Below are 14,291 nucleotides of genomic sequence, written 5' to 3' on the forward strand. Positions count from 1 at the left end.
GTGTGCAGCCACAGCCGGCCGCTGTGTCCCCATCCGGCTTGGAAACCGTGTTCCCTCTGGATTGGAAATTGTCGAAGTTCAGCCATGTTGTTTGCTTTATTTTCCTTTAAGGAGGAGAACGAGTATGTCTGCATTTTCCAGAAGAAGTGGATGAATGTTAAACAAGAGTCCAGGAGGCAGCTTGTGTACCCAAAGCTCCAGAGTCCCCAAGTTCAATCCCTGGCACTGTGATAGGCCAGAGATAAGCAACCCCCCACCTCCCCCTCTGTCTCTCTCCCTCTCTTAACATCTTTCTTTTTAGGTGGGGGTTTCCGTTGTTGGCACATGGTTCCAATTTCTCACCTCTCTCTCCCTCCCTCTCTCTCTCTCTCTCTTTTCAATTTTTTTTATTTGTTCATGAGGAAGCTAGGAGAGAGAAAGAACCAGACATTACTCTGGTACTTGTGCTGCTGGGAACTGAACTTGGGACCTCATGCCTGAGAGTACAATGCTTTATCATTGTGCCACCTCCCGGGCCACCAGTTTCTCATCTCTCCATGATAGGCATCTGCGGAACACTCACCCTAGTCTTGGTCGTCTTGCACCAGGACCTCACACTCACTCCATCTCCCACTCCACCCATACACGCCGCCACACGCCCTGCCATCCTTCCCCAGAGTCCTTGGCTTTGGTGCAAGACACCAAATCCAGTGCAGGGTTTACTCTTGTGTTTGTTCTTGTCTCTTATACTCTGCCCATGAGAGAGATCAACCCACACTCATCCTTCTTTTTCTGGCTGATCTCCGTTAACATGATTCCTTCCAGCTCCATCCAAGATGCAGTGAAAGAGGTGACTTCGTCATTCTTTGTAGCCGAGTAATACATTTTTTGTTTTTTAAGAGTCCTGTTCTTAGGTCCTAGTTTTTCTGATGTGGGAGGAAGGGCCAGTGCACCCAGGGTTCCCAGCCCTTTTGTCTTTGCCTTTCCTGAGCAGGACTCAGAGTGCACCTGGGATGGTTTGGGTGCAGGACAGAGTCACCGACAAGCAGTGTTCCACACCGAGCGGGCCACCCAGAGGGAGGGTATGAGGGGCACCTTTAATGGGAGGCCCAGCTCTTTCTGCTCAGTCGGGAGCCTCAGAACAAAAAACACGGTTTAGTTGTCTATGCCAATCATAATATTTTTTTGCCCTGACACAGAAAGAGATTACTTTCTGAAAATTTTAAGTTGTTTTCCTATCACTTCAAAGCCAACCATAAATAGATCCAGTATCCCAAAGGAATCAAAAAAAATTAAATAAAAGGGAGTCGGGCAGTAGCGCAGCGGGTTAAGCGCATTTGGCACGAAATGCAAGGACCTGCATAAAGATCCCAGTTCAAGCCCCCGGCTGGCTCCCCACCTGCAGGGGAGTCGCTTCACAAGTGGTGAAGCAGATCTGCAGGTGTCTGTCTTTCTCTCCCTCTCTTGTCTTCCCCTCCTCTCTCCATTTCTCTCTGTCCTATCCAACAACAATAACAACAACAATAATAAAACAAGGGCAACAAAAGGGAATAAATATTTTTTTTAAAAAGTTGTTTCATGAAAAATAAGCTTCTGTGCCATTATGTATGCATTTACCATGTGACGGCCTACATTTGGTGCACGTACACACACACACACACACACACAATCTTTTTTAAAAATATTTTATTTATTTATTATTGACTAGAGACAGAGAAATTGAGAGGAGATGGGGGGATAGAGAGAGGGAAAGAGAGACACCTGCAGCGTTGCTTCACCACTTGCAAAGCTTTCCTCCTACAGGTGGGGACCAGGGGCTTGAACCCAGGTCCTTGCACACTGTAATGCGTTTGCTTAACCAGGTGCACCACTGCCTGCCCCCCCCCCCCCCCACACACACACACAATCTTTAGACAGCAGTGTCCTGCCCCAGTCCCCTCAGCTCTCCACAAACAGCATCTGGGCCCCTTGATTGTGTGTCTTCAAGGCGGCTTGTAGGAACGGCTGCTTCTCAAATGGTGAATCACAGGTCCCACACAAACTGGCCACTTTGCTCTTGTGATTGAGCTTTGCGATTGTAGGGATCTGGAGCTGGACTGACCAGAAGCTTGAATGAAATGTTTGCATCTCCTAGAAGCCTTGACAGAAGTCACACTAGAAAGGTGTTCTGGCTCCGTGGAATATTACAGAGGGAAGGAAGGCGTTATTAGGTGTTTTAGTCTCAGGACAGAGGACATTAGTGTGAAAGGCTGAGTGTTAGCTCACTAGGAAAGCACATGCTTTACCGTGGGTGAGGACCTGGGTTTGAGCCCTTGGCTCTATGGGAGCATCATGCACCGGCAGCAGGGGATGGTGGAGTGATGCAGTGGTGTCTCTCCTCTCTGTCTTGCCTTCTCTGTCTGCCTCCATGAAATTCCAGAGGGGAAGAAGAGTCCAGCAGGAGCAGCAGAAGGGCACAAACACTGAGTAAACAAACGAGTGAGTGGTCTAAGCCCCCAAGCCTGCAGGAGGTGTGTGTGCCCTTAGGATATTCCTCCTTCCCTGTCGCCAGTCTGCCTCTTGCAGGCCTAGCTGTCTGTTTCTGGGGAGCCCCGAGAGGCACAGGCTGGGGTTCTGGCCCTGACTCTACTCTCCCTGGGGAGGCAGCTGGAGACTTGGCAGCACGATTGGTGTTGAGGTCTGTGTGTGCGCACAGCACTGCTGGGGCTCCCAGAAGGGTCAGGTGAAGGGCCAGTCAGTTCCGCCCACTCAGAGGGACTTGGTCAGAAAGTGCTCTGGAAGCCATTCTCTTACCCATGATCCTCGCTTGGAGGATGCAGTAGAGTGTCCATTGCCTCTCCCATCGGGCATGAGAGCACTTTCTTACCCTTGTTCTTTTGTTGTTGTTACCCTTGTTTATTTTATTGTTGTTGTAGTTATTGTTGTTATTGATGTTGTTGTTGTTGGATAGGTCAGAGAGAAATGGAGAGAGGAGGGGAAGACAGAGAGGACAGAGAAAGACAGACACTTGCAGACCTGCTTCATCACTTGTGAAGCGACTCCCCTGCAGGTGGGGAGCCGGGGGCTCGAACCGGGATCTTTACCCAGGTCCTTGCACTTCACCCACTGTGCTACCACCTGACTCCCGAGCACTTTCTTCAGTGAGCAGATGGAGGTGTGAGGACAAAGATGGCGGAGCCAGCTCCTGTGTCCTCAGCTGGGCCCCAGAGGAGCAGACGGGTGCCTACACTCCACTACCCACTGACGTCTCTTCTTATTTTTTAAAATATGTTTTATTTACCTTATTGTCATTATTATTGTTGTTTGTATTTCCACCGGGATTATTGCTAGCTTGTCTACATGGTGAATCCACTGCTTCTGGCAGCCATTTCTCCTCCCTCCTTCCCTTCCTGCCTTCATTTTCTTCTGTCATTTCTTTCCCTCTTTCTTTATTAAACAAGATAGAGAGAAATTGAAGGAGGGGAGAGAGAGAGAGAGAGACACCTGCAGGTCTGCTTCACCTCTCAAGAAGCTTTCTCCCTGCGAGTGGGGCACGGGGCTCGGCCCCAGGTGCGCTCAACCAGGTGTATCACTGCTTGACCCCTGTTGTTGTTCAATTGGAGTGAACTGCGTGCATCCACACCTGTGACGTTAGAGCTTTCACATTGTCCTGGAGCCTCCTCCCTCGAACCCTTTCTCATCTGGGAAAACCAGAACTGCCCCTGCTAGGCGACACCCTTCACTGGGCGCACCAGCAAGCATGCCTTCACCTGCTGTCTCTAGAGACCGGGGTGTTCTGGGCACCTCGTGTGAGTGAGACCCTGCAGTACTTGTCTCTTAGGGCTTAGATTCACATTTGCTGTAGCACAGGTATGAAACTACTTTTAAGCCCAAATCATATCCCATTGTCTTAGGCTTCCTGCTTTTATTAAAGTTTTATTCCACTTGTTTCACATGAGAGGCACTGGAGAGAAAGAGAGAGAGAGAGAGAGAGAGAAACAGGGCATCCCTCTGGCTTCCTTGGCTATGCTCCTCCACCAATGGATTCTTAGAGGCTCATGGTAGGCCTAGAAATTCTGTTCTCAGTTCTTTTGGACACAGTTCCAGGAGTGAAATTCCAGTGTCCTCTAGGGGAAATCAATGTGTGATCATTTGAGGAATCACAATAGTGTTTTTCATAGCAACTCACATCCTTTCTATTATTTATGTCATTTATTTTTTTTTAAATTTCTTTAGTGGGGAATTAATGTTTTACATTCGACGGTAAATACAGTAGTTTGTACATGCATAGCATTTCCCAGTTTTTCATATAACAATACAACCCCCACTATGTCCTCTGTCATCCTTCTTGGATCTGTGTCACTTTTTTTTTTTTTTTTTGGTGATCGCCAAGGCGTTACAACTTTGGGCTGCCTTGTTGTTGCGGTTGTTGGGGTGTGGTGAGAGGAGACACCCAGTTTCCAGTAACACCACAGTACTGCTCTGAGGTACACCAGGAGCTCACCAGCCTTTTCATTGGTGGTCTGGGGTACTTTCCCCGCTCGACTTGCACCCTTTGAACCATCCTGGTTACAGTCTGGCCCCGTGGACAGGCGCTGGCTGTTGCCAAGGATAGTGTGGGGCGCCCAGACTGGGGATCCAGCTCCCCTCTCTCCTAACCACTTTTGACAAAAGGTTTTCCCAGTGGTGGTTAGGCAGATGCCTTAGGAGAGACCCCAGGTTGCTCCAGAGATGAAGCTTAGAGCCACACTGGCCCTGGACTTCCAGCTCTTGGAACAGCTGCTCAGCTTCCTCAACGCCACCATTTTAATTGTGATTAGTAAATTCATTTGCATCTAAAAGGGGTAGTTTTCTTATCAGCGCCATTGAGTCGGGAACCAGTGCGCTCCGTTTATATAGAGTGGCCCATTTTAACCAGGCCCATTAGGCGGTAAAAGTAAATGTGGGTGTTTTACAAATGCAAATATATCATGCAAATAATGTACTTTATGCTGAATGATGCCTTGGTTTTCATATGTAAAATTAGAAACTGTGCAGCACAAAGATGATGATAAACACCTTTGCGTCTGTTGCTGTATGCATGTGAAATCCTAGCCCAGGTTTTCAGCACAGTTCCTGCAGTCGGCCCCAATAGGATCACCAGAAATATGCACACGTTTATCTAGTTACTTATGTATTCCTCAGTAATCAAGAAATCACAGTAGAGAGAGCAACCCAGATTATCAGACCCATCACCATCAATGATGAGATTCGTGATTCTGTTTCCAGTTTCAAAGATTTTTCAAGTTCTTACTTGAAAATTGATGGTGAAACGGGACATGGATAATCTAGGATTTGCTGCTTTGCAAGAGACTTAATTATACCTGTAAGAGGTTTAAAAAATAACAAGTAGGGGGCCAGGCAGCGGCTTACCTGGTTAAGCACACGCACCGCACGTAGTGTGAAGTGAAGGGACCAAGCGCTAGGATCCCAGTTTGAGCCCGTGCCTGAGTCCCAACTGCAGGGTGGTTGCTTCGCAAGCGGAAAAGCAGGTCTCTCCCCCTCTGTCTTCCCCTCCCCTCTCAATTTCTCTCTGTCCTGGCCAACAACAACAACAATAACAGCAACAACAACAAGAGAAAAAATATCTGCCAGGAGCAGTGGATCCGTAGTTCTAGCACCCAGCCCCATCAATAACCTCTGGAAGCAATAATAATAATAATAATAATAATAATAATAGTAGCAGCTATTATTATTACCACCACCAGAGTACTGGTGTAAGCTCTGGCTTACAGTGGTGCTGGGGATTGAACCTGAGACTTTGGAGCTCATGCTTGAAAATCTTTTTGCAGGAACCATTATGCCATCTCCCCAGTCATAATTTTTTTTTCAGTTTGATATAATTCTGTTTATGATATATAGGTGACATTTCTGCTCTTTTATAAAGTTACTAAGAATAGTGACAACCACCTTCTTTGAAGATGGTGAATTTAGCCAAGTTCTAGGAGGGAAGGTCCCTTTATATAGTCTCTGCCCATCTGGGGTGACTGCTTTCTAGAAAGGTAAGATGTGTGTTTACGGAAAGCAAATCAGTTAGAAGAAGGGCCAGGAGACCTTCGGATCAGTGAATCCCATAGATCTTCCCCAACTGTATGTTCAGAAAGACATTACCAGATGGCTTCAGAGTAGAAAAATGTTCCAGGGGTTCTGGAAAAAAGAAAATATCCTCAGGAAATGGGATTGGAGGTGAAGCCTAGAAAGTTGGGAAGAACTTTCTCTCCTCCTTGCTGGACTCTGCTCAGACTTGTTGACATCAGACACACTGAGCAAACAACAAATCTGACAACATACACGTGCACACTCCACGTAGATGTGAATTCAGAACTATGGCGTGAGGGTCGCGATCCTGAGCTACAGATGGGATGGGGGCCCATTTCTTCTTAATTATTTCCATTGTCTTTATTTACTAGCTAGAGACAGCCAGAAATCAAGAGGCTAGGGGGCGATAGAGAGGGGGAGAGACGGATAGACACCTGCCGCGCTGCCTCGCCACTTGCTAAGCTTCCCTCCGCCCCCGTAGGTGGGGACTAATACTCGAACCCGAGTCTTTGCGCATTGTAACCTGTGCACTCAATCAGGTGTGTCTCCAACCCGGCCCCAGGGCCTGGATCTCCAAGCAGAGGAGGAAAACTCTCATGATGAAGACAATATAGTCATGAGATACTTGCCCTGGTAGATAGATAGGTTCCTCCAAAAGAAATAAGGATTTCTGGCAGAAGTCCTAATTCAGGATAATGCCGCCAGTGCTCTGTCTTCTAGGCCTGGTGGTGACACCCCTGGTAGAGCACACACATTACAGTGTGCAAGGACCCAGGTTCAAGCCCTGCACTCCCCACCTGCAGACGGAAAGCTACAAGAGCAGTGAAACAGTGCTGCAAGTCTCTCTCTCTCTCTCTCTCACCCTGTCAATTTCCGTCTATTCAAAATAAATGAATAAACTTTTGAAAATTGAGGAGTAGATTTCTGCCGTGGGCCGTTACCCTACTCTAAGCCACTGTATTGCCCCGACTTCATTCCCCCATCCCTGGCATAGGCTGAGTTTCCAGGCAAATCAGGGTCAGGATAAAGAGGAGATTTAGTTGGAAGTAAGCTGGATATGCCGGCTCCCGCCGTAAGACTCAATTATTGAATTCTCTGGAAGCACCTACTCCTGCATAATGAAGTCCTCAGTTTTAAAATTTCTTCAGAAATCAAGTCATGAAGGCCTGGAAGCAGCCTGTCTGCTTATTTTAAAACGGGGGAGGAAAAGATGGTAAAACCTGACAGCTGTTAAAAGAGAACCCAGCGTCTTTTAATGCCCATTATCCTTCATGGAACACGGGATTGGGACAGGAGTCAGATGGAAGAGAAATCAGCTCTCAGCCATCACCCCCTAGCCCGACTGATTAAGGGGTGGTCCTGGGCACCGCCTAGTCTGGGCTGGAAATGTTCTCACTGACTTTGAGGCTGGCAGGTCCCCAACAGACTAAAACCAGAAGGTCCCTTCCCATCAAGGTTGCAGACGGGTGTGTTTCCAGCACACCTGATGTTTGTTTCTGTCCTTCCCCACCTTCTCCTCCCTCTCTCCTCACCACCAGCCACACAGCACTGCCTGCTGTGCCCTCTGAGCCTCTGTTAGTCAAGTTGGGGGGATTCTGGAACATTGTGTCACTGGCGTTTCTCCTTGTTAATGTCACTGCTCTCGGGTACTGCTGGAGACCTAGTTGACTGGCACACGAGTGCTCTGATTTCTTACTGTCTTTGTCTCTCTCTTTCTCTGTCCACTGAACTTGTAAGTATCCTATTCAGCCCAACCCTCTTTGTCTGTCTGTCTTTTCTCTCTCTCTCTCTCTCTCTCTCTCTCTCTCTCTCTCTTCAGAGCACTGTTCAGCTCTGTCTGATGATGGTGCTGGGGACTGAATCTGACTTTTGTTGTCTCAGGCAAGATAGTCTTTTGCAAAACCCTCGTGCTATGTCCCCGAGCCTGGCCCTTTCTTTCTTAATGTTGGAGGTGATTTGTAACACACTAACCAGTATCATTTGCCACACACTGACCTGGTAAAGTGCTTTATACTACCTCCTGGGTTGGATCTGGTCACATCTTTGACTTAAGTGCTTTCTGACACTAGTCTAAACCCATCCTTGGTTCACTAGAAGAAACGACTTTTCCATTCTCAGGATATCTTACAAAAATGGGCCTGGTTTTCACGTGTTTTACTGGGGATCTGAACACGGTGAAAACGTTCGTCTACCCGTACAATAAAGTGTCTTAGCGATATATTGATCTTTTCACAATTTCTTGCATCTTATGGGCGGTAACTTATCTGCAGAATGTCTTATAAGACTCTGTGAAAGCAGATACAAAACAAGGAGAGTGGGAGGGAGTGGACCCACAGTCACGCTTGTGTGTTCAGGACTGAATGGTGGAATGGCTTGTCTGCAAAGGCAGTTGGCTCCAGGAAGCCCACCTGGGTTTCAGCAGGCACACATAGTGGGTGTGTTTTTTTGATTATTTACTTATTTTAATGGAAGAGATACAGAGAAAAACCAGAACACAGCTCAGCTCTGGCTGATGGTGGTGTTGAGGACTGAACCTGGGACCTCCGAGCCTCAGGCACGAAAGTCTTTCATAGAACCATTTTGCTGTTTCCCCAGCCCAGATGGTGGTTCTTTGCCACATAAGATCATGAAGTAATGACCACGGCACAGCTGTTCTTACATTTGAAGCTACATGGTGGAGCCAGGTGCATTTTCCATTTTATTTACCTGCAGATGACCTTGGTGCCCAGGAAGGAACAGGGTCAGCTGGGAAATACCCACACAGACAGCTTGTGTGTCGTGAACCAGGAAGCTGGTTTATTATGGAACAGACCTCATGGGGCTTTTGTTTCCCCTCTGCTAGGGTTTTGCTGGGGCTTCAAGCCTGTAGGATTCCACTGCTCCTGGGAGAGAGACAAGGAGAAGGAGGGGGGAGAGAGAGAGAGAGAGAGAGAGAGAGAGAGAGAGGGAGAGAGAGAGACCACAGCACTGCTCAACCACCCTTGAAAGCTTTGTGTGGTGGCTGGGGACTCGAACTCACATCCTCACAAAGGGTAAAGTGTGCATTCTGCTAGAGGGAGCCGCCTTCTGCACCACCCCACCCCCAGGGGTTTTGAAAGGTGCGTGCCCAGGGGGCGGAGGTGGGCGAGTGTTGTCAGGTCGCCCTGGAGGGTGTGGGAGTGTGACCTCTGACCCTCACTCCTCTTTCTCTTCTGTTTCAGCACATCAGGTCCACCCGTCTGGCCAGGCAGTAACTTCTTCAAGAGAAATGGAGCCCTTCTACAAGGTAGGCCTCCCGCACCTCCTCCCCACCCCCTTCCTATGTGCTTGGTGGCAGTCGGAGATGTTCTGTCCTGTCCTGTCCTGTCCTGTCCAGGAGCAGACACTCTCTGGGGACGTGTGGCTCTTAGAGGCTGCCTCTGCTTGTCCGTTTCTCTCTTTCCTCCCTCCCGGCGGCCGTGAGTTGACTGAAGTGGGGGCTGCTTTTTCACCAGTCACGTCTCCGTGTGTTCTGCTTGCTTTGGTGAACCCAGAATCCCTTGCAGGGCAGTTGGGACTTGATGACATCATGGACCGGGCTGATTTCAAGCACAGACTCTGAGCTTTTAGAATGTGTGGGTTGATGAAGCATGTCGAGGGTGGAGGCCCCTCATTTCGTGCTGTCGGAAAAGATGACTGTGGCTTCCTCAGAAGCTGGACAGAGTTCGTTTGTACCTCTGTTCATTCATTCATTCATTCATTCATCATCTTTATTTCTACAAGCACTGCTTGTGGGTGCTGCCCTGTCGCCTTCCTGCATGTGCTCGGAGAATCTGAACCGTCTCTGCCTCTCTGCTTTCCGTCATCATGTTTCTTAGTTTCTGAATGGTCCAAGTTGAGGAGGGAGTAATGGCTCCCAGGTGTGCTCTCCATCCTTCTAGAAATGACTTTGGGGTTGTCACTGTTTGAACTAAGTGCTCTGCAGATATGCTGCCCCCCCAGGGGTCCCTCCATTTCCTGACCCTTCTGTCTGGGCTGTTGAGCCAGGCAGGTGTCCGAAGGTCGCCACTGACGAAAGCAGATGGATTTGGTGGCTCCAGGAGCGTCCGGGCTGTGCGGGGCTTCCAGTGAAGCGGTTTAATGCTGTCTGCGGCTCCAGCTGTTAAACCTCTTTTCCTCCTAAGAATCAGCCCAGGCCTCGGCCCTGTGCTGTGCCATGTGGGTGGATGGGTGGGCTCCAAATGCTGCCGAGGCAGGAGGCATTTATCCTGGGCTTCTCGACAGTCGTGAGGGGTGTCATTACATTTCTGTTGTTGTTTGATAGGCCATGCAATTGCATATTATCACTTTAATCGGCTGTGAAATGGGGGACTTGCAGGATATCTTTGTGTTTCGGCTTAGGCGTAGGGGAAGCTTGGGGCAGGCACGTTTGATTGATTCTGGTTGTGGTGACTGCCACTGCCGTCTTTCGTGTCTTAGGGGGAAGAAAATAAAGGCAGGAAACCCCCCCACTCTCAAAAACAATTAATACACAATCCAAGAGAAATGTGTCCAGTTCTCCCTTCAGTTACCGTAAGTAGACTCTGATAGCCACGAGCCTTGAGGGTTTTTCAAGTGATGTACATTCCTGCTTCTCTCTGGATTTGTAGCAAAGATACAAATATCATTCATGTTTTTGCGACTTTCAGTGAAAAGGGTTTTATTTTTAGACCATTTTCTTATGGAATTTTTTTTTTTTGAAAAGATTCTTTCACAGAGAGCTAACATACACTTGCTATCTGCCGCCAGTTTTTGGTTGTTTCTCGGGGACAAAAGTGTGAGCAGAAAATATTGGCAGAGTTTCTAAAGTTGAGTGATGTCACTTTCTAAGATTCTTTTTCAGGCCAGCAGAGTAGTTCACTGGATAGAGCACATGCCTGGTCACATGTGCTGCCCAGGTTTGAGCATGCCACAGCATTGGGGGAGGCCCTGCTGCAGTGGAGCCTTGCCCGCTCTCCCTTTCTGAGAAAAACAGTAGCACCTGGAAGCGGTGAAATCAAGCCCACATGAGACCTCAGCTTGTCAAAAAAAAAAAAAAAAATTCTATTTCACAAGTAGTAAGTAGTCTTTTTTTTCCCTCCTTTTCTCAATAGGGTTAACAATACTCCTAATTACTCTAGGCACCGAAAAATAAATTCTTACAGATTTCACATGTTCATTAGATCCACATCCAATTCAACACAGCCCATTTATTTTCTGGTCCATTTGGAAATCAGAGAGGCTTCTGTCAGTTTGGGAATGTGAATGGGTAGAGGGGTGGGGGTGGAGGACTCGGTTAACTGTTTGTCAGATGTCTCTCCATTTGTTTTAATTACCTGGATCTAGTGTTCCAGAGACGTTTCTGTTTGATAAGATGTTTTCAACTCTGTGTGTGTTCTTCCTAATTAACGTTCTCTCTGTCCTTTCCAGTGGGCGGTACAGGCTCACAGAGGCATGTTAGTGTCCCATCAGCAGGGAGGATGAGGAGGCAGGACAGACACCTGCTCCCTCATCCTCCCCCTCCCCGCTGGGGCTCTGGTCCTGCACTGTGAATCCACTGCTCGTGGCAGCCATGTTTTTCATTTTTTTATTGTATAGGACAGAGAGAAATTGAGAGGTGGAGGGGGAGATAGAGAGCGGAGAGGAAGATAGACACCTGCAGACCTGCTTCACCACTTGTGAAGTGACACCCCCCCACCCCCCATCCCCACCGCGCACATGTGGAGAGCCAGGGGCTCGAACCCGGGTCGTGCATGTGGCAAAGCAGCGCACTGTCCTAGTGAGCTATTCCTCCTGCCTAGCCTTTCCAGCTCTTGAGTTGAGCAGGTCTTCCCTGGATCCGCCTGCAGCACCAACCTGTGGGCACTCACTCAGCTCAAGAGTGCTGGGCACTGGGTGAGACTGGCGAGACTCTGAGTCCCCAAACTTGTCCTTTTGGTGGAAACACAGCCCCACCACACCAGGAAGGGCCGAGGCACATCACACAAGCCGTCCCGTTTCTCGCGGCATTTTCAGTGCATAGAACAGGCCTGCTGGTGGCGACTAGGGACAGAGCTGTCCTTGACCAGGACCCAGACACACCTGCCACTGGGGAACCATGTCTGAAGCTGATTCTGATCACTGGCCGGCTTGTTTTAGACAATGCCGCTTCCCAGGCTCCAGGGCAGCCTCTCAGAACTATAGCAGGGCCCCATCACCTCGTTTCAGCCCTTCACACCCCTTTCATAACGTTCATGAGAAAAACCACCTCTGGGGCCACTGGCTGTGGACTTTGCTTGTCACAGCTATTCCATCCAAGCAAGCAAGCCTGTGGGCATGTCCTGTCGGTGACCGCTCTGTGTCCTGAGTTTGCAGAAGACGCTCCACAGCCACCTCGACCCCGAGCTGGAATAATTGACCGCAAAGTGAGCAAACGGATGGATGGACACAGAGGACCGTTTTGTTGTGTCACTCGGGGGTTATCACGGGGGCTCAGTGCCAGCTGTGCCAACTCACTGCTCCTGTGCCAGGAGCCATTTTCTGTCTACTTTATTGGATAGGACAGAGAGAAATTGAGAGAGAGGGGCAGTTAGAAAGGGAGAGAGAAAGGAAGAGAGAGAGGGAGGGAGAAAGATAGACACCTGCAGACCTGCTTCAGCACTTGTGAAGCGTCCCCACCCCACATTTGCACTCAGCTGAGTTTGCCACCATCCCGCCCCTGTGCAGAGGATCATTGAACCTGGGAAGTTCTGGATGCCTGGAGTTAGAAACTTGGTGTCACCTCCTGTGCAGAAACTTCCATGGACAGAAGTTCACCGCACGAATGTACCTGTGTTGACAGCAGTCAGCTCATGAGGAACTCGGGTTCCTTCCATGTTGACTTGTAGGCTTGTAGTTTCCAGCTTCCTCCAGAGGACCTGCAGTGAGGACCAGCAAGACAGGCCTGTGACACAGAGTCATTGTGTGCCCCCCCTCCCCAACTGTCCCCATAGTCATGTCGGCAACCACTCCGGAGAGGTGGCGGGAGTTTCCTTTGGACTATCAGCCCTGTTCCGTTCCAGCAACATCCCGACTCACAGGCTGGGCTGGGTTTCAGGCTCAGTAGGAGCTCTGAGTTGCCTTCAGCTGGTTGTGTGTGACCAGATGTGAGAGAGTAAGGAAGGTGGAGGTGGCGGCAGACTGATGATCCAGGTCTTTTTTTTCTTTTTCTTTTTTTTTTTACTTGCTTCCAAGTTTAGTACTTGCACTAAGCATCCACTGCTCCTGGAGGCTATTTTTTTCTTTTGTTGCCCTTGTTGTTTATCATTGTTGTTGTTATTATTGTTGTTATTGTTGTTGGATAGGACAGAGAGAAATGGAGAGAGGAAGGGAAGACAGAGAGGGGGAGAGAAAGACAGACACACCTGCAGACCTGCTTCACCGCCTGTGAAGCGACTCCCCTGCAGGTGGGGAGCTGGGGGCCCGAACCGGGATCTTTATGCCGGTCCTTGCACTCCACACCACGTGCGCTTAACCCACTGTGCTACCGCCCAGCCCCAATGATCCGGTCTTTGCACACGACTCTGTCCAGCGTCTCAGGGGTCTTGTGTGGACAGTCCTGCTGCTGTGGTATGTGAAGGAGGGACTCGATGGCTGGATTCAGTGCAGCCCTGGCTCCACTCCGGAGTGGTGAAGGCTTTCCAGCCTGTGCACCGGCTCGGCCTGGCCAAGATGCTCCACGTGAGAAGTTCCACGGCTCAAAAGAGCCAAAATGGAGCCTCAGAGGGCCCGGGGGCCCCTCCTGTGCTAGGCTTAGGGCAGGCTTTCTGCGGGGGTGACCACTGACCAGACTCCACCCCCATTTCTTTCACTCGCGCTTGCAGCCTTGGGGCTCTTGGGTCCTTTCATCTAATCTGCTCCACAAGCTACCACTTGCTTTTGTCCCTTTTGCAAAGGGGGGCATCCACCTATTTCACAAATCTCCTGGCTCCTACCCCCAGGCGCACTCTCTCTCGCTCAAAAAAAAAAAAAAAAAGTAGTAACAGAATGGGACACAAAGCCTTTCAACATTTCTCCCCCCAACTATAATGGCCTTCTGTCCTCCTTAGGCCTTTTGTTTCAAAGAAAAGGCCCTTTCATTTTCCTGGCTCTGTGTGTTCTCTTGTCTCCTCTGACTTATTTTAAAGGGGTTTACATAACTTCAGTAATAAAGTCAAGTTGGTTGTTTATTTTTCTACATGTCTGTTTACAGCCAGGTGGATTTCAGGGGGCTTTGTCCAGCTCTTACTACTCACCCAAGTTTTATGTGATCTCCCAAGAAT

The 14,291-nt window shown here is 49.1% G+C and overlaps 1 protein-coding gene across 4 annotated transcripts in view; it reads left to right on the forward strand.

Moving 5' to 3' along the window:
* Window positions 1-14,291, forward strand: part of FOXN3 (forkhead box N3) — a 274,905-nt gene that overhangs the window by 164,399 nt on the left and 96,215 nt on the right. For all 4 annotated transcript variants that reach the window (XM_007526825.3, XM_060181232.1, XM_060181233.1 and 1 more), the window contains exon 4: window positions 9,237-9,301. In XM_007526825.3, the coding sequence (XP_007526887.1) occupies window positions 9,237-9,301 (65 nt within the window). The remainder of the gene's footprint in view (window positions 1-9,236; window positions 9,302-14,291) is intronic.

The sequence above is a fragment of the Erinaceus europaeus genome, chromosome 22, assembly GCF_950295315.1.
Source record: "Erinaceus europaeus chromosome 22, mEriEur2.1, whole genome shotgun sequence".
NCBI classification, from domain to species: Eukaryota; Metazoa; Chordata; class Mammalia; order Eulipotyphla; family Erinaceidae; genus Erinaceus; species Erinaceus europaeus.